General features: G+C 40.2%; 1 protein-coding gene across 4 annotated transcripts in view; it reads left to right on the forward strand.

The window, feature by feature from the left end:
- The window catches only part of LOC141433375 (amidophosphoribosyltransferase-like), a 55,906-nt gene extending 36,608 nt beyond the window's left edge, over positions 1-19,298 (forward strand). For 3 of the 4 annotated variants that reach the window (XM_074095431.1, XM_074095510.1, XM_074095584.1), the window contains exons 8-14: positions 2,818-2,853; positions 7,051-7,140; positions 8,178-8,336; positions 9,153-9,280; positions 10,131-10,352; positions 11,998-12,118; positions 13,494-19,298. In XM_074095431.1, the coding sequence (XP_073951532.1) occupies positions 2,818-2,853; positions 7,051-7,140; positions 8,178-8,336; positions 9,153-9,280; positions 10,131-10,352; positions 11,998-12,118; positions 13,494-13,807 (1,070 nt within the window). In that variant the 3' untranslated portion in view covers positions 13,808-19,298. The remainder of the gene's footprint in view (positions 1-2,817; positions 2,854-7,050; positions 7,141-8,177; positions 8,337-9,152; positions 9,281-10,130; positions 10,353-11,997; positions 12,119-13,493) is intronic. The other variant, XM_074095668.1, reaches the window with a different exon arrangement.
- The last annotated feature ends 134 nt before the right edge of the window (positions 19,299-19,432 follow it).

A 19,432-nucleotide genomic window follows, 5' to 3' on the forward strand; every position in this document is an offset into this window, starting at 1 on the left:
GCTCACTCCTGTAGATAGATATATTTTTTCACTTTCCGTTTTTTAGTAAAAATAAATTGAAACTTTTTTTCGGCAAACCACACGTTCGGTGAGATTAATAGGTTTTGCGCCTTGGTCTGTTTGATTTAAAAAAAAAGAGTTACGTATATGTCTCCTTCCTCTATGTTGTATGGCGACATTTGACAACTGACAGCTGTCGATACGTCCTTTTTTTTTTAAATCAAACCGACCAAGGCTCAAAACTTTTTAATCTCACCGAACGTGCGGTTTGCCGAAACAAAGTTGCAATTTATTTTTACAAAGAAACGGCAAGTGCAAATAAATAAAAAAAAATATCATGGGACACTTGACACCAATTGACTTAGTCCCAAACTAAGCAAAGCTTGTACTATGGATACTAGGCAACGGATAAACATACTTATATGTATATATAAATACATACTTAAATACATATTAAACATCCAAGACCCGAGAACAAACATTCGTGTTATTCACACAAATATCTGCCCCGGCCGGGATTCGAACCCAGGACCTCAAGATTCGTAGTCAGGTGCTCTAACCACTTAGCCATCCGGTCGTCTACAAATAAATATCTATCTACAGGAGTGAGCTGCATTATAAATCTACTATCGATAAAAAATATAACATGCACTATCCTAGAAAACTTAAGGTACCCGATTACGGTATGACTAGCGAAGATTATGCTAACTTTGGCGCTCCCGTGAAATATACATAAATATGGATTATGCAATCATCCATCCCAGCCTATATACGTCCCACTGCTGGGCACAGGCCTCCTCTCAGAACAAGAGGGCTTGGGCCATAGTTCCCACGCGGGCCCAGTGCGGATTGGGAACTTCACACGCACCATTGAATTGCTTCGCAGGTTTGTGCAGGTTTCCTCACGATGTTTTCCTTCACCGCAAAGCTCGTGGTAAATTTCAAATGTAATTCCGCACATGAATTTCGAAAAACTCAGAGGTGCGAGCCGGGGTTTGAACCCACGACCCTCTGTTTGAGAGGCGATAGGTCAAACCACTAGGCCACCACGGCTTATGCACTAAAAACACGCACGGGATTATGCAATAAAAACATTGAATAGTTAACAGTTTCCAATTTAATAATTCAATTTCATGTTCAAAGTCTATAGTAGTGCTAACAAGTGTTCCATTAGTGTCCTTGTCATCATTATCGGCATCATTTAAGTAGAGTCAATAAATGAGGTCACTATGACAGATCAAAAATGCCGTCCAAATTCCGGGCTCTGCTTATCACGCTAACAACGAGTTATAATTGCCTCGACGTTTCGACCACATTCCATTGGTCGAGGTCACGGGTATACTGTATTGTAGGGTATCATATTTGTGAGCATATTTCTATATTTTGCTGTAACCGCTCACAGCGCTTGCAGCTCGCACGTTGTCGTTCAACGGTCAACAGAATGTCTCTGACCATGAGGCACTTGTCCCACCGCCGACGATGAGCGAGAAGCGAGCAGAGCGAGTAACTAGAAACGAGTGGGCGAGCAGCGAGAAGCGAGTGTTCGAGCACGACGGGCGATTACTCGCTCCACTCGCTCGAGCCGGGCGGCCGCCAAGCTAACAGCGCTGAGCGAGTATCGCTGACCTAGTTTTATAGCTCTTGTCGCTGCGACAAAAGATGTAAGAGCGAGTTACTCACACAGGATCTTATATCTTTTGTTCGTTTCTTGAGCGAGAAAATAGTCGATAGCCAATCGTTTCCTCGCCGGCGGTGAGACAACTGCCAGAGACTCGTTCGATTCTACTCTCTTAACTGAGCTACTTTTTATAGCTAGGTTTATGCAAGATATGCGTGTGTGAGTTATGTGAGCTACTATTGTTTTGTAACATTTAAAACCATTGAATTTAGACCATTTATTGATCCTCAAAGTTTAATCGTTAAATCAGTGTATCGGATCGTGTCTCTTGGTCGCCTTTGAATATTTTTTGACATTTATTTAACACATCTAAGATAAACATTTATCAATGTGTTGTCAGTTACATATGCATGTAAAATTACATTAATTCTGTATGAGAAAAAACCGGCCAAGGGCGTGTCGGACACGCCCGAAATAAAGTTCCGTGGCCATTACGAAAAAATTAAGTAATATCTTTAAAGGAATTCGTATTTTGTACTCTTAAACTAATAATAATTCTCAAGAAAACTTAACTGTTATAGTTTTACTTGTAAGTTTGATATACTTACTACCATCCTGAATTTTTTTGAAATTTTCCACCCTCTGTTTTAGATTTAGAAGGGGGGAGGCTCAATTTGAATGAAAATTTGCACTTTAAAGTTGAATATTTTGCAAACAAATCACTGAATCGAAAAATCGTTTTAGCTACCCCCCAATGGTTTTAAAAGACCTATCCAAAGATACCCCACACTACAAAGTTGGATGTGAAATCAAAAATCACCCTCACTTTACGTCTATGAGAAGTACTCTAAATTTTTTTTTAAATTTTTTTATAGTACCATTTTGTCGGCATAGTTTACATATATATGCGTGCAAAATTACAGCTTTCTAGCATTGATAGTCCCTGAGCAAAGCCGTGGACGGAAGGACAGACATGGCGAAACTATAAGGGTTCCGTTTTTGCCACTTTGGCTACGGAACCCTAAAAAAATAGCAGTGGTCATATTTCGAATAAGTCGCAGAGCGAAAGTTCTCAGTTATTCCAGAAAGATTTCAGTTGCTGGATCCAAAGCCCCGTTGTCAGATACCCCGCAGGAGGCCGAGTCCCCTCACTAGTTACAGCAATAACAGCATGTTATTATTACTTTGAATGTTTTCAGATGTCTACAAACACTCATCAGCACGCCACACCGAGGGTAAAGCACGGAACATTATCATTAAATCATTAATGAGGGCTATCGTTTTTTGTCTCACTAGATGGCGCACTGTTGCGTGAGGTTTTTAAGTGTGGCTTCAAAGTCTGTTATTACGGGCGTGGAAACAAAGTTTAGATTAAAATCATATTTAATACACCTTAAAACCGTACCATAAAAATATCGAGCACGCCACAGTGTTGCATAGTCCCCGTTTTGTTCGGAAAAAAGGGAGGACAAAGGTTTCCGAAAGACAAAACTGTCTCAAAACACAGACATTCATTGCCCCGGAACGCATATTTGCCATAATTAATTTCAGATATTGCAAAATATTCACAAAATTATTCTAATTATAAATAAACCCGCGTAGCTCACCCAAAAACTATGAGATTTGACATTTTGGAGACCTCACGCTACACTAGCGCCTCTAGCGGCGAATTCATTCGCGATAGCCCTCATTATTCCGCTTTTATTTGCATGCAACTTTTTTCTTCCATCTCACAGACTGGCCAAAACCAAAAAGTCATCAGTACCAAAATTCCACAATATAATACAGATAAATTCAAATCTATCTATTGTCAAGAAGACATTAATATCTAAGGCTTGTTCAAAGATGGCTTGTTATAATAATCATGGGCAGGGATGTTTTGAAATAATTCCGATCCGCATTGGCATTCACTTATTTACTTCAAATAGCGAATCAGGTGTGTTAAAGTGTAGTTGTGTTGATATCTGTTTTTTAAAATATACCTCCTCCTTGTGTCGCATTCCTCCGTAATGAGGGTCGTGATCACCCTCCTGAATCCTCTTTTGTATAGCCTAAACTGTCAGTTTCATTTCTAAACTCACCACGTTTGTTAACTTGACCTTTGGGTTCATTTATTTACAGTCATTTTAAAGCGTGTATTTTTGTTATAACCACAAAAAATGGTAGTAAAAAAACATACAGTCATAATGTTTTATAAAAAAATACGACTTCTTTACTTAGGCCGCTCGCCCACGGCGACTTTTTGTAGCGATGCAGTAGCGATGCTGTCGCGCGTTCGCATAGATACGGTCGCGATGCGGTCGCTAGCTGCGTACCCTCGCCCACATAACCACGATTCCATTAGTATTTTACCTCAAAAGCATAAGTTTCTTGTAGCAATTCATCGAATAGCATTCCACCTCGAACTAACAAAGTTTCAATAGAATACTTGAGGCAATTTTTCGCGTAGCTTTTTACATTAGTATATAGTTATTTGTGTCACAAGGGAGCAAAATGGTGTATTTACGGCGAGGGCGTACATTGAATCCAGAATGTAGCGAAGGATTCTACAATAGAATTCTGAGCGTAGCGAGGGATTCTAAAGTAGAATCCTGAGCGTAATGAGGGATTCAAGTGTTAACGCCCAAGATGAAAATAATTTTGCTCCCGAGTGGCTCATACAACTTTTCACACCGAGCATTAAGAAACTTGAAAAAAACAAATTCTAAATATTATAAAAGAACAACCAGCATAGAAAATGGCGTGGCTTTACAATTATCAACTTCAAAAAATGGCATTTGCAATAACATACTTAGAAAAGCCTTGAACAGAAAACTTACACTTTGATCCCTCTCGTCAGGGAGGAAAAGTTACTTTTCTGAAGGAGAGGTGTGAAAATAAATTTGTAGCATCTCATTTTTCGTGTAGTATTTTACTTTACCCTGTACCTACGTATGTTGCCGCGATCGATGTTTTCCTGGGACTCCAATTAATTTGACGCGTTAATTGATGTTTGCACTAAAATACGCTAATACACGATCGTGGTGAAATGCGACTAAAACTAAAAGCGACTAAAAACACGATTAAGATACAACGCGATACTTAAATGCACGGTCGAGGTGAATTGCGACTATAGCGACTAAAAAAATAAACGATTGTGAGAGGACGCTATATTCCCTACTTTAATATTATAAATGCGAAAGTAACTCAGTCTGTCTGTCTGTCTGTCTGTCTGTTACCCTTTCACGTCGAAACCACTGAACCGATTTTGATGAAATTTGGTACATAGGTAGTTTGAACCCCAAGGATCAACATAGGATACCTTTTATTCCGATAGAGGGCGCCACCGCGCGATAACCTAGATCCGCGCAGACGTAGTCGCGGGCATAAGCTAGTTAAATATATGATCGATATGAAATGCGATTCGGTGAAACGCTACAAGGAATTTATGCTTTTGAGATAAAGAAGTAACAAATGGTTTGCATCGATACAGTCGCGATGCGTTAGTAGCGCGTTGCGAATGCGACTAACGTGCGTTAGTAGCGCTGCTGTCGTCGCTCGTTTACGAAATGCGCGACAGCATCGCTACCAAAAGTCGCCGTGGGCTAGGGCTCTAAAACTAACGTCTGGTTACTGTCTGTGTTAGTATAACAAATACAAGCTGTATAATAATCGCTGTCATCAGGGCATATTGGATTTATTTACGCGAAAAGAAAAGTAAATAATAAGGATGCTTTATTTACTTATCGAAAATACAAACTGAGACATGGATGCACAGAAAAACCAGAAAAAGAGACCAGCGCTGGGAATCGAACCCAGGTCCTCAGCAATCCGTGCTGCGTGCTATAACCCCTACACCACCGCTGGACAGCGGCAGTTTGTATTTTCGATATGGTTTCACGGGATACCCGTAAAAGTAACAAATTTGGAGTTGAAATAAAAAATACAAAAAGACTCCAAATAACCAATCATACTTTATTTACTTATTGGGGGTACATTGTGGATTTATTTTTGTTAATTTTAATTTTATGTGGTTATGGTATTGTTATGAGTGAGAGTGGGCTTCCGTAGATGACGAACAGAGTGGAGACGTGAATAATCCGATTAATCGTGTCAGTGGAAGTTCACTTGCGTTCGCTTCCATTACAATGTTATATGGGTTATGGTTATGGGTTAACGTTATGTGACGTGGGTTTAAACAGAAAACATTGCAAACTTCTATCGATGTAAATATCATGTTATTTTTTTACTAATAAATAGATCATGATCCGTCATGGCGACTAACTATAAAGAGAACTGACGTTGTCATGGGGTCTATATTGACTGGTGGAAGATTGTTAGTCATAACCTCTTCTTGAAAAAAAAAACGATGACTTACAATAATTATGACAAACATCACATTATGAAAAAAATACAAACTGAAATATAGACGCACAGAAAAGACCAGCGCTGGGAATCGAACCCAGGTCCTTGGCATTCCGTGCCGCGTGCTATACCGCTACACTACCGCTGGACAGTGATTTTTCTATGCATCTATGTTTCAGTTTGTATTTTCGATATAGGTTTTGCAGGATGACCGTAAAAGTAACAAAAAATTTGGAATTGAAACAAAAAATACAAAAAGATTCCAATCTCTTGTCCGGTTAGTTCCAATGGGGTGCTGAAAGTTTCTCGATGAGGGCTACAGCATAGATGTCGCTAGTGTCGCTGCTTAAGTGGCTAAATATGAAAACAAACAAGCTGTTCTTCTGTCACTGTTCAGCGGTGGTGTAGCGGTATAGCACGCGGCACGGAATGCAGAGGACCTGTGTTCGATTCCCAGCGCTGGTCTTATTTTTCTGGTTTTTCTATGCATCAATATTTCAGTTTCTATTTTCGATATGGGTTTTACGGGATGACCATAAAAGTAACAAAAATTTTGGAATTGAAATCACATTATGACTTATAAAATTATGGCAGTCGAAAGTCGTAAGGATCCCCTTGTCATGGCGGTTTGGTTTGTGCTAGCTTCGCCCCCTGCGCAGTTTGGCGTAATATTCCCTATTGTCCTATCTATCTATCTAATCTTATACCTTTATGTACCATCAGCCAAATGTATGGTCTACCACCCTAAAGTTGATAATCGTTTGCATGTCATAAAACAATAATGCCAATAGACGTGTCTATCAACTTGAAAGTTCAACTTTAGCGACATATCCATTTGATAGGGACTTGTTTAAAAATTGATAGACCACTTATTTGGCTGATGGTATCTTTATCCACGAGCAATTCTCGTTTATATATTTCGGAGATCTTGGAAACGGCTCCAACGATTTCGATGAAATTTGGTACGTGTGGGTTTACGGGGTTAACAAATCGATCTAGCTTAATCTTATCTCTGGGAAAACGGTTATCATCGAGCAAAGCTCGGTCGCCCAGGTGCTGATATTTATTTGTCATTTATCTGGTTACAGTTCTGATGAACGGGTGCGCCAAGAACGGCGTGGATGAACGTGCCGAGGGCTGGGTGGTGTCGTCCGAGTCCTGCGGGTTTCTGTCTATAGGTGAGTTTGTTTTATAAGCTTTTTCATCACACTTGGTCGTAAACAGTGTCGTAACATGCAGGCTACCTTGGTTGCAACCCCCCAAATAAACCCCTCGACCTTAATGTGCTTGTCATGAAGCCCGTGGTCGGTAAATGAGTCATTGCGCGTACTAATTTTCTTGTCATGAAATCCAAGGTCGGTAAATGAGTTTGGTGCTGCTCGCGCTGGCGTGCTGGTCGGGCACATGCTGCCAAGAGCGTAGTCAGCGGTATCGGCAATTCTTGAAAAAAATATTAGTTGAGACTGAGAATGAGACTGTTAAAAAATTCAAATCTAATGTCAAGAAGACATTAATATCCAAGGCGTATTATAAAGTTAATGATTATATCATGAACAGGGGATATTTGCAAATAATTCCGATCCGCATTAGCGATCCCTTCAAATAGCGAACCTACTGTGTTTAAAATAAAGTTGTGTAAAATACTAGTGATGTATAGATATCATTTGATGATATTGTAAATCTGTTTAAAAAAATATATAAAACTCTTTGAGTTTCTTCCCGGATTCTTCTCAACAGAGGTTTTTCCGAACCGGTGTTAGATTTTCTTTTGAAATTCATAATAGCTTGTTATAGCCTAAACTAGCTTTTGCCCGCGACTTCGCCCGCGTGGAATTCGGTCATCGCGCGCTGTTCCCTCGGGAACTGTGCATTTTTCCGGGATAAAAAGTAGCCTATGTCACTCTCTGGCCCATAAACTATCTCTATACCAAAAATCACGTCGATCCGTGCCTCCGTTTCGACGTGAAAGACGGACAAACATACAAGCACACACACTTTCGCATTTATAATATTAGTACCGTAGACTGCTTCAACATTGCCTGATTCGTAATAATAATTCCTGTGTAGATAAAAGTTTAAAACCTATAAGAGTACTAAGTTATCGACTCTATATCAACTCAGGCAATGTTGGGGCCAGAGGGCAAAGTTGAAGCAGTTTACGGTATGGATTGAATATAGTTATTTTGACTTTGACTTTGACATGGTCCTGTCCCAGGCGCGCGTTACGTGCGCGAAGTCCTCCCCGGCGAGATAGTGGAGATGTCCCGGCACGGCGTGCGCACCGTGGACGTGGTCGAGCGGCCGGCCGACAAGCAGCAGGCCTTCTGCATATTCGAGTACGTGTACTTCGCAAGAGCGGACAGCATCTTCGAAGGTAACGACACTAAACGTCACTGAGGATTATGCACTTGAAGACTTGGAATACCTTCTTTGGCTTTGTTCATAAGGTTGGCTGTTAACGAGATCGGGACACCTCAAATAATTCCTATTAGTGATGTAACGAATATTCGCATTCGCATATTTTTGCATATTCGCATTCGCATTCGCAAAATTTCTGCGAATGTATTGCTAATAGGAATATCAGAAAAAAATACAATTAAGATAATAGATAGGTTAATAAAATCGAAATACATTCATTTCTTATGTTTTTTTTTTATACAAAAAAATAACTTAATCTCGTAATCACATTATCAGTCTTCACTTAATCATTTGGTATTATTTATTTATTTGCGTTCGTATAAACTGGGTAATTCTCGGAACAAAGTACAAACGGAACGCACTTCGTTCGAACGAGACTGCCATAGACAATTTGGCGCCAAAACGAAAAACTGAATATTCGCATTGGCGAATATCGATAGCAGATATACGCATTCGCCCACCACCACACACCACCGCTGGACAACGATACAGACACGAATTTCTCCTATGCACCTCATATCTCAGCTTGTGTTGTTTCTTATTTAGCCACTTAAGCAGCGACACTAGCGACATCTATGCCGTAGCCCTCATCGAGAAACTTATCGGCACTCCATCGGAACTAACCGCTCACCCGCGGTATAGCACACGGCACGGAATGCCGAGGACCTGGGTTCGATTCCCAGCGCTGGTCTTATTTTTCTGGTTTTTCTGTGCATCTATATTTCAGTTTGTATTTTCGATATAGACTCGTCTAATGATTTACGCGTTGCAGGCCAGATGGTGTACTCCGCGCGTATGCAGTGCGGGCGCATGCTGGCGCGGGAGTCCCCCGTGGACGCGGACATCGTGTCATCCGTGCCGGAGTCCGGTACCGCCGCCGCGCACGGCTACGCGCGCCAGGTGAGACGGCAAAGAATGAGAGAAAGAGATACTAGATTGTGACCTCATACTTGGTGCATATAGAAAAGCACTATAGAAAAATACATATACATAGATATTCAAAAATACCTACTTTATTTACCTGCTTTATTTTTTGGCCTAGTGGTTAGAGAACCTGACTACGAAGCTTAAGGTGCTGGATCCGATTCCCGTGTCGGGGCAGATATTTGTATGAAAAATATGTGTGAATGTTTGTTCTCGGGTCTAGGGTGTTTTGTTTAATATATATTTAAGTATGTATCTATCTATATAATTATATTTATCCGTTGCTTAGTACCCATAACACAAGCTTTGCTAAGCTTACTTTGGGACTAGGTCAATTGGTGTGAATTGTCCCGTGATATTTATTTATTTATATTTATTTATTTAAAGTTCAATATCTCAAAAACGGCCGAACCGATTTTGTTAAAACATGTCTAAGTACCATCGCTTGAAAACCTGCTTTCAATAAAAAGATAGATAGATAGATAGAAAAGTTTATTTCTGCTAAGAGTTACATTTTTTATTTACATTTGTTGTGCCAAATGTGTTGTGTTTGTTGTACATACTTAAATACATATTAAACATCCAAGCCCCGAGATCAAACATTCGTATTATTCATACAAATACCTGCACCGGCCGGGATTCGAACCCGGAATAGTTTCGTGTATCGTGAGGAAACCAGCGAAGCAATTCAATGGTGCGTGTGAAGTTCCCAACCCGCACTGGGCGCGCGTGGAAACAACGGCCCAAGCCCTCTCGTTCGGAGAGGAGGCCTGTGCCCTTGATATTGAAGATAGTCCGCTGTACTGTAACAACGCCCCCTTTCCAGTCGGGCATCCCGTTCATGGAGGTGCTCTGCAAGAACCGCTACGTGGGCCGCACCTTCATCCAGCCGTCGACGCGGCTCCGGCAGCTCGGCGTCGCGAAGAAGTTCGGCGCGCTCTCGGAGAACGTGCGCGGGAAACGCTGCGTGCTGATAGACGACTCCATTGTGCGGGGGAACACCATCGGGCCGATTATAAAGCTGCTGCGGGACGCCGGCGCTGCTGAGGTACCGACAATATAATTTATTCATTCCAGTGGAGTCGGGCCATGAGGTATTAGGATTGATCGGAAAAGTTCGAGTCTCAGCAACGGCCGATGTTCCACCGGCATTTGGCTCAAAAAATTAAGTCCAGCAAAATCCTTTTGTCCCTCCGACGCATTGCAGTTTCGGAAAATGTCTCACATAATAAGTGAGCAAATCCTTTCGCATGTCCATCCATAATCGCATTTGCAGTTTCGCAAATGCTTACATTAAGTCATTTGGTGGTTAGCTGTTAATAATGTCATTTATTCTCTGTCCACCTAAGTCTCATTTGCGTTCCTTTCGGCCATAATTTCCCAAAACTTTCGCAAAATGTCTTCGTCCTTAACCATAATTAAGTCTCATTTGCAAAAGCGTTCCTTTCGCGAAATGTCCCTTCTTTAAAAACCCCTTTTGCTTAACGACCCTGTTGCATAATGCCCTTTTCGCAAAACGTCTCGTATGCGAAATATCACATCTCGGCACTTTCTTTCGGCACTCCATCGGAACTAACCGCTCACCCGAACAAGAGATATCGTTATTAAGCAATCAAATTAAGATTGTTTTTTTTTTGGAATCTTTTTGTATTTTTTATTTCAATTCCAAATTTTTTGTTACTTTTACGGTCATCCCGTAAAACGACTCACGACTTTATCGTAAAACCTATGGTTTGCACGGGACATTTTGCGAAAGGAGCTTTTGCGAAGGACACTTTGCGAACGGAATATTTTGTGAAAGGAACATTCTGCGAAAGGGACGTAATTTATGTGAAGGGACATTTTGAGAACGGGATATTTTGCAGAAGGCTCATTTTGGGAATAGGACATTTTAAAAGGGTCCTTTTGCGAAAGGAACAATTTGCGAATGGGACCTTGTGCGCCAGAACCCAAATTTCGTAAAATCTCCAATACTTGATGACATTCAAGGTATACTCGTATGTGTGCTAAATATCAAGTCTTAAGCTGCAGCGGTTTGGGCTGTGCATTGATGTATCAGTCAGTCAGTCAGGCCTTTGAATTTTATATGTATACTAGCTGTTGCTGGCGGCTTCGGCCCCGCTCCACTTTTTTTCTGCTTAAAAGAGGGGCTCTGCTAATTCTGGATATAACATAGATACATACTAATTTGTATCATCAGTCAAATAAGTGGTCTATAAATTTTTAAACAAGATTCTATTTAATGTATATGTCGCTAAAGTCGAACTTTCAAGTTGACAGACCACGTCTTCTTCTTCTCTATTAAGATATGGCTTTTCTGTCCTAATTAATAGGACAATTTCGCCAGTGTCACGGTAAACTCTCTTTGAGAGGCACGCTGTACGGTGATTGTAGTTTTTGCAACTTGATAGTAAAATTCCAGAAACCACGCGGAGACAACTTGCGCATTAAAAAATGCCAGACACGAGAGCAATATAGAATTTTGTGATCTGACAGACCACGTCTATTGGCATTATTGTTTTATGACATGCAAACGATTATCAACTTTAAGGTGGTAGACATATTTGGCTGATGGCACGGAACCCTCGTTGCGCAATGACATACACTATATTTTTGTCAGTCGTGTGACAGCTTATAAGCTATACATATGTCGTTTTTAGCTTATGTATACATTTAAATACAATTTGATTCAGGTCCACATAAGGATAGCGTCGCCGCCTCTCAAGTACCCTTGCTACATGGGTATCAACATCCCGACGCGCGAGGAACTGATCGCCAACAAAATGGACGCGTACAAGCTCGCCGAACTTGTTGGTAAGCTATTTTAACTCTTAAAATGCATCACATCATCATCATCTGCCGGAAGACGTCCACTGCTGAACAAAGGCCTCCCCCTTAGAACGCCACAATGAATGATTACTCGCCACCTGCATCCACCGGTTTCCCGCAACCCTCACGATGTCGTCAGTCCACCTGGTGGGAGGCCTGCCAACGCGAAATAATGAAAATTTTGTGAAGAGTTTACAGGGTTTCCTAGACTGATAGTGTAGATGTTCGTAGCAATGTTTGCCTTTATGCTAGGCTCTGTTCGGTGCTCAGTTCAGCATCATGTCGGCCGAAAGACGTCCACTGCTGGACATAGGCCTCCCCCAAGGCTCTCCACTCAGACCGGTCTTGTGCTTTCCGCATCCACCGCGATCCCGCGATCTTAACCAGGTCGTAGCTCCATCTTGTCGGAGGCCTGCCGACAACTCGTCTCCCGGTCCGCGGACGTTCCCCAAACTCGTTAACTCCGCGTAGCAAACTTTCCATTCGCATTTTACCAACTCGAATTGGTTTTCGTTCGCGTTTTCCCCATTCTTAATTTACTCCAGACGTATTTATTCCATACATGATTTTTCCATTCGCATATTTTCCCACTGTATTTATTTATCAATAGTTTATTTTCTTGACGGGATTTTTAACCATTCGCATATTTTACCACACAAACGGAGAGGTAGGTTAAGTTAGTTAGGTATCTTCAGATTTCCGAAGGGCAAACTGCTCAGAAATAGAGCGGGGCTCCGCCGGCATAAGGCGTAATGGGTTGCCCATTGACAAAAAATGTGGTAAAACATGCGAATGATTAAAAAAACCCGTCAAGGAAATAAACTATTGATAAATAAATACAGTGGGCAAATATGCGAATGTAAAAATCATTGTGGAAATCTGGTGGAAATTGAGAATAGGAAAAATGCGATCTAATTCTTCGAGAACCTTCTGACGGCATCGGCCTAAACCAAAACCCTTTTCGAAAATACAAACTGAGACATGGATGCACAGAAAAACCAGAAAAAGAGACCAGCGCTGGGAATCGAACCCAGGTCCTCAGCAATCCGTGCTGCGTGCTATAACCCCTACACCACCGCTGGACAGGAATCTAGACACGAATTTTTCCTATGCATACATATCTCAGGTTGCTTATTTCTACTACGCTACTTATGCAGCAGCACTAGCGACATCTATGTTCCGCTCTCATCGAGAGACGTCACACTCTTTCGGAACCAACCGCTCACCCAGACAAGAGATGTCGCTACTAAGCAATCAAATTATGATTGTTTTTTTTTGGAGTCTTTTTGTATTTTTTATTTCAACTCCAAATTCGTTAGAATTCACTCCAAAAAAGCCAATCACAAAACCCTTTTCTCAGGCGCGGACAGTCTCGAGTACCTAAGCGTGGAGGGTCTGGTGAGCGCCATCCACTACAACATGAAGACGACGCCCAGCGACGGCGTCGGCGGCCACTGCACCGCCTGCCTGACCGGGGACTACCCTGGGGGCTGCCCGAAGCCGACTGGTGAAGTGCACCCTAGATCATGTGGAGAAACCTTGTGGGTAACATGTTCTTTGTTACTAAGGGGCTGTTTCACGGTTAAATGTGATGCCGTCTCTATTTGTTTTGTTCGAATAGACGGAGACGGCATCATATTTAACCGACAGCTAAGACTAATCAATGGATGGTGAAACATCCCCTAATTCTATACTGTTGCTACATATTTGTCGAGCTTATCAACCGCCACATTTTCGTGGTAATTTTTACGCGTTGGCTGTGGATTTTGATTATTTGTTAGTTTCTGTATTTCTGCCAGGTACCTAAATAACTGTATAGGTAGTTCCACCAGAGTTGAGGTGGCAGCAGGATTTTGACATTTAGGTCGCTTGTAGACGTCCTTTGTTTTCAGCGGACCACGGACCGTTTTTATTACTGTTGTATGGTTAAGTCGCCGGACAAGTGTCCGGTGCGTGTACACTTTGTACACACATTCTAGTGATGTAACGAATGTTATTTTTCGAACATTCGCGAATGCGAATGCGAATATTCAGTTTTTCGTTTTGGCGCCAAATTGTCTATGACAGTCTCGTTCGAACGAAGTGCGTTCAGTTTGTACTTTGTTCCGAGAATTACCCAGTTTATACGAACGCATCGCAAAGTAAATAAATGAATAATAATACCAAATGATTAAGTGAAGACTGATAATGTGATTACGAGATTAGGTTATTTTTTTGTATAAAAAAACATAAGAAATGAATGTATTTTGATTTTATTAACCTGTCTATTATCTAATAATTGTATATTCGCAAAACATTCGCAGAAATTTTGCGAATGCGAATACGCAAAAATATGCGAATATTCGCGAATGCGAATGCGAATATTCGTTACATCACTAACACATTCATCTTAAGTCATACAACACCGCAAATCCGGCAAAATAAAACGGTCCGTTGCCCGGTGAAAACTACGGACGTCTACAAGTGACCATACTCATTCCTTTTGTGCAATCAGTTGTTTTTGTAGCTGTGTGTGTAATCATTCAGTTCAACTCTCGTTGAACTACCTATATCAGAATCTTCGGCCGTTTTTACAGAAAAGTGACCACAAAAATGTGATGGTCAGAGCTCTCGAATGACCCTAAACGCGATGCGAGGAGGAACCTTTATTCAACTATACCATATGACCTCTTAGGTTGAGTGACAGTGTTCTATTCCTAGTCCCATCGCGGTCCTGTAACTTTCCGTTTTTTTGTGAGAATATAATTGTCAAACTATTTAAGAGTCGCCAGTACGCTCGCCGCTGATCGCATTTACATACCAAACTAGTTTCGTTCTAATTTACAAACAACACAGTGAAACAAAATAAAAGTTTGCTACTATAACGGGAGCAGCTATTTTGATGCTTATAATTAGTTTTTGTTCATATTCAATGTAACAAAACAAAATCACATTAATTTTAAGTTTTGTATGAAAAATGGAAATTCATTATTGTTTTTTTTCCGTTACATTTTATTTCAACCAAACCTAATTATAAGCATCGTAATGGCTGCTCCAATTATAGTTGCAAAGTTGCGTTTTGATCTGTAGTGCTGCTTGTAAATTAGAACGAAACCACGTTTGTCTGGGGACACGAGCGTACAGGGGACTCTTAAAGTATTTTTAGAGGGCTTTCCGTAACCAGTCAAAAGTATATAAATAATATGCAACTGGGATTTGCATTTGTAACATAGATTGGACACAGTGAAAAGGGTGCCGTAAACTGCTTCAATTTTGCCCTCTGGCCCCAACATTACCTGATTTGATTTAGATTCGATAACTTAGCACTCTTATAGGTTTTAAACTTTTATCTACACAGGAATTATTACGGGGAGATAAAAGTTTAAAAACCTTAAGGGTGCTAAGTTATCGACTCTAAATCGAATCAGGCAATGTTGGGGCCAGAGCGCAAAGTTGAAGCAGTTTACGGTATTAAAAAAATACAGCCTGCTGTAAAGTATACATGTGTAACCGATTCTACTGTTGATTCTGAACAATCTACTTTCAGGATTTAGTTATTTAATCAACACCTTGTACCTTTGGCGTTATCCTCGGGTGATCAATGACCATAAAGCTCTGTCTTAATATTTGCATTTCAAACGTTATAATAATAACGAAGCAACTTTTGCCTTCGAGTCACTTAAACGTGTCAAAGTTTGACTGTATGTTCTCATAAACAAACCGAAGTTAAAATTATTATTTTGAAAATGTTTTTTTTTTAATGACTTGTATTTCTTAGAGTAAGTTAGTCGTGCTGGTTTCGACTTGAATTAGATAGTTTTTCTTTCTCTTATTTTGTATGTGAAATGAGAAAACCTAACGATAACATATAGTTTCCTCGTTTCACACAACTGTTTCTACAAGTTTTGGATAATACCTCAAAGAGTCTAATGTCGGTAGAATCATAGATATGTCATCGATCAAGTTTTTCTCATTAAGCGGTGCTTCCATTGAGACGGACGGAGCAGAGACGTGCGATTCGACCGATCACATTAGTTGAAATCCACATCTCGCCGCGCCCTCCTTGTAATGTAAATGCGACGTGCATTTTAACAATGGAGGCTTGATATAAACATATTTCAAAACGTACACTACCTCTTTTGTCCAAAGCGCGCATTTTCTCAAAATGTACACGTTTCTGACACTGCCGTTTTATATATTATGTCTATGTTCAATTCAAATACCGCTCTGTATAAAAGTGTACATTCTGGAAATCTGTACCATTTGAGAAAGTGCTGCCATTGGGAAGTGCACATTATGCTGAAGCGTACTTAAGTGCACTTTTGCTAAAGTGTGCATCATTCGAAAAAATGGACCTTCTAGAGAAGTTTATCTTTAGAGGAAAATATTAACGATATTGCGTGATTCTGTTCCTCCCCCTCCGTTTCAATGACAGCGCACCGTTACGGTTGTAATGTATTTTTGTTATTATTAAGTTTATATTTGATGTTAAAACTGTTTATTTAGTTGTGATCTCTGAATAGAAAGGTCCCAACTGCTGAGAGTCTAGAAGGCATTATCGACCCTATAATGTCTTTCTTACGATTCCAATTACAACTGGCCAAGTAAGATGGAACCATTGTATTCTTAGGTCACGTAACAACTTCGCCTTCGGGGCAATGGGAACGCACATGCGCGTTACTCGCTATAGAACTTGATGAATCGCATTCACATACTCTGCGTGTTCGAAGTCTTGTACTTATATTTTTTTTATGATTATGACAACGTCATATCAAGAAACTTTTAGAGATATATTTTAATTACTTTTATTTTTATCGGCTGGCATTTTTTATTGCCTGCCAGTCTATTTGACATTTTGAACATTATTTAATTATTAGTCAAACTGTTCTAATTGTGACCCGAAGTAGAACTCATTCATAGTGTCAGTTACTTCACCGGCATAGTATATTTTCAGTGCATCTAATATCGAAAATGTAAACTGAAACGTGGATGCACAGAAAAAGCCAGTGCTGGGAATCGAACCCAGGTCCTCAGCATTCCGTGCTGCGTGCTATACCCCTATACAACCACTGGTCAGGAGTCTAGACAAAAATTTCTCCTGTGCACCACATATCTCAGCTTGCCTTCTTTTTTGTATTATCGATATGGATTTCACGGGATGACCGTAAAAGTAACAAAGTAGTTGAATTAAAAAATACAAAAAGACTCCAAAACCAATCTTAAGTGCATCTAATGTATATATTTTTAAAGTTAACCTGGGTCCCAATTTTAACGGTTGCTGTTATACATTTTAGTATAAATTATATTGATTGTGTGAGTTTGTAATTACACTTTGTATCACTACCGCACGCAGAAATACGATATTTAATAATAAATTAATGATTACTATTTTCCAGCTTAGGACTCAATTATAGTTAATTCTGGTTTCTGCGTGCGGCAGTAAGAATTTCTATAATCTCATTAAGACTAGGTTTAAATAAACTTCCTTTTTTTTTCATATACGCTAATGTAATGATTGATTTATTGAAAGGACTTTTTGGGCCGATTTGATAAATGACTAGAATGTTGATCAATTCTTATCGTTGTAACATATTTCTGTTAATAACTCGAATGTTAAAAGTACTGTTCCGCTTTTAGAGTCGAACTAAAAGTGCAATATTACTTATTGAAAGCAAATTTAAATCGTAATAATCGCATATAAATAGTAGTGAATAATAAGTTCCCGTCATAAAACATCCGAACATACTGCTGCCGACGTGTTTATGCATTATTGTGTTAGTAAGTGACATCATCCCAGCCTATATGCGTCCCACTGCTGGGCACAGGCCTTCTCTCAGAACAAGAGGGCTTGGGCCATAGGTATTGGGCCACCATTGAATTGCTTCGCAGGTTTGTGCAGGTTTCCTCACGATGTTTTCCTTCACCGCAAAGCTCGTGGCAAATTTCAAATGTAATTCCGCACATGGATTTCGAAAAACTCAGAGGTGCGAGCCGGGGTTTGAACCCACGACCCTCTGTTTGAGAGGCGATAGGTCAAACCACTAGGCCACCACGGCTTATCAAATAAATATAGTACTTAATTTATTAGTGGCAAAAGTCACACACACGAAGTAAAGCACACTCAGATGTTATAACCTCCATGATCAAATTACATAGAAAATCTTAACTTGGGTGTTAACCTTTTGAACGCAACGGTCGGCCAAATACTACAAAAAAAAAATTGAAAAATCGCTCCATAGACGTAGTACCGATATGGCGCTTATGACACGATTTTCAGGTGTCGGTGGCGCTCAAAAGGTACTCAGATTGACTGAAGTAGCATGTCAAGAATACAAATGTTTCCGAGAAATAGCCGAGAGAATACGATCGGAAAGGATTATTCATTACATCTACATGTAGCTGTTGCGTTTTGTCGCAATACGTGAACTAGGAGCAGCCTCGAATAAGCAGATCTGAAAAGTTCTCTCTAAGTCCAAGATCATGTTCAACTCGACGCGCGACATGAATTTGTTATTTTGACGGTGTTCCCCTTAGTTTGTATTTTGTAGCTTCCTTTTATTAGCTTAGGGCTTTTTGCTTAACGTTTCTGCCGCTATCGCAATCAAATGACAGATTCCGCAAACATAAACTGTCGTTTGATTGCTATCGTGAGCGTCAGGAACGTTAGGCATACGGCCTCAGCTATCACACTGCCGCTACCCCACAGCTATTGCTCTGAATACACTGTGGGGTTGTGGAGAGCTAACGCCGGGCTCCCGTAGTGACGGTTCTATACTTTGTATGAATCTACGAATATTCAGTCTAAACTCCAATTCAATAGAATCTGACAATCCTGTAGACACTTCCAGCCTACTAATATAAACACCGGGCTGCCTCAGGCTTTGTGATGTGACTATTATTCTTTTTTGATTCCTTTTAGATGATAATTGCAACAACAGGGACATATATAATCAAGTGTGCCCACGATAGGGTGTCTTAAATATGTAGAAAATTGACAGATTCTATTGAATTGTACTTAAGTAAAAATGTGTCGGAAACAATAACGTTCGAGTGAAAGTAACTTAAATTAGATTTTATTATTTAAGTACATTCCACGTTTGTGCCTTATTGGTTATTATAAATTTTAAAAGTTAATTCTAAGCAAAACGATATTTTTCATAATGAATTAAACATTCATCTATTTAAATGTATGCAGTTTTATTTGTATGTCCTTACTAGCTGCTGCCCGCGACTTCGTCCGAGGGGACTATACTACCTTCTTTTCTTCTAATACTTAAAAGTTCTCAAACTCCTTGACCGGCTTGACCGATTTTTATGAAA

The sequence above is a fragment of the Choristoneura fumiferana genome, chromosome Z (assembly GCF_025370935.1).
Source record: "Choristoneura fumiferana chromosome Z, NRCan_CFum_1, whole genome shotgun sequence".
In the NCBI taxonomy this organism is placed as follows: domain Eukaryota; kingdom Metazoa; phylum Arthropoda; class Insecta; order Lepidoptera; family Tortricidae; genus Choristoneura; species Choristoneura fumiferana.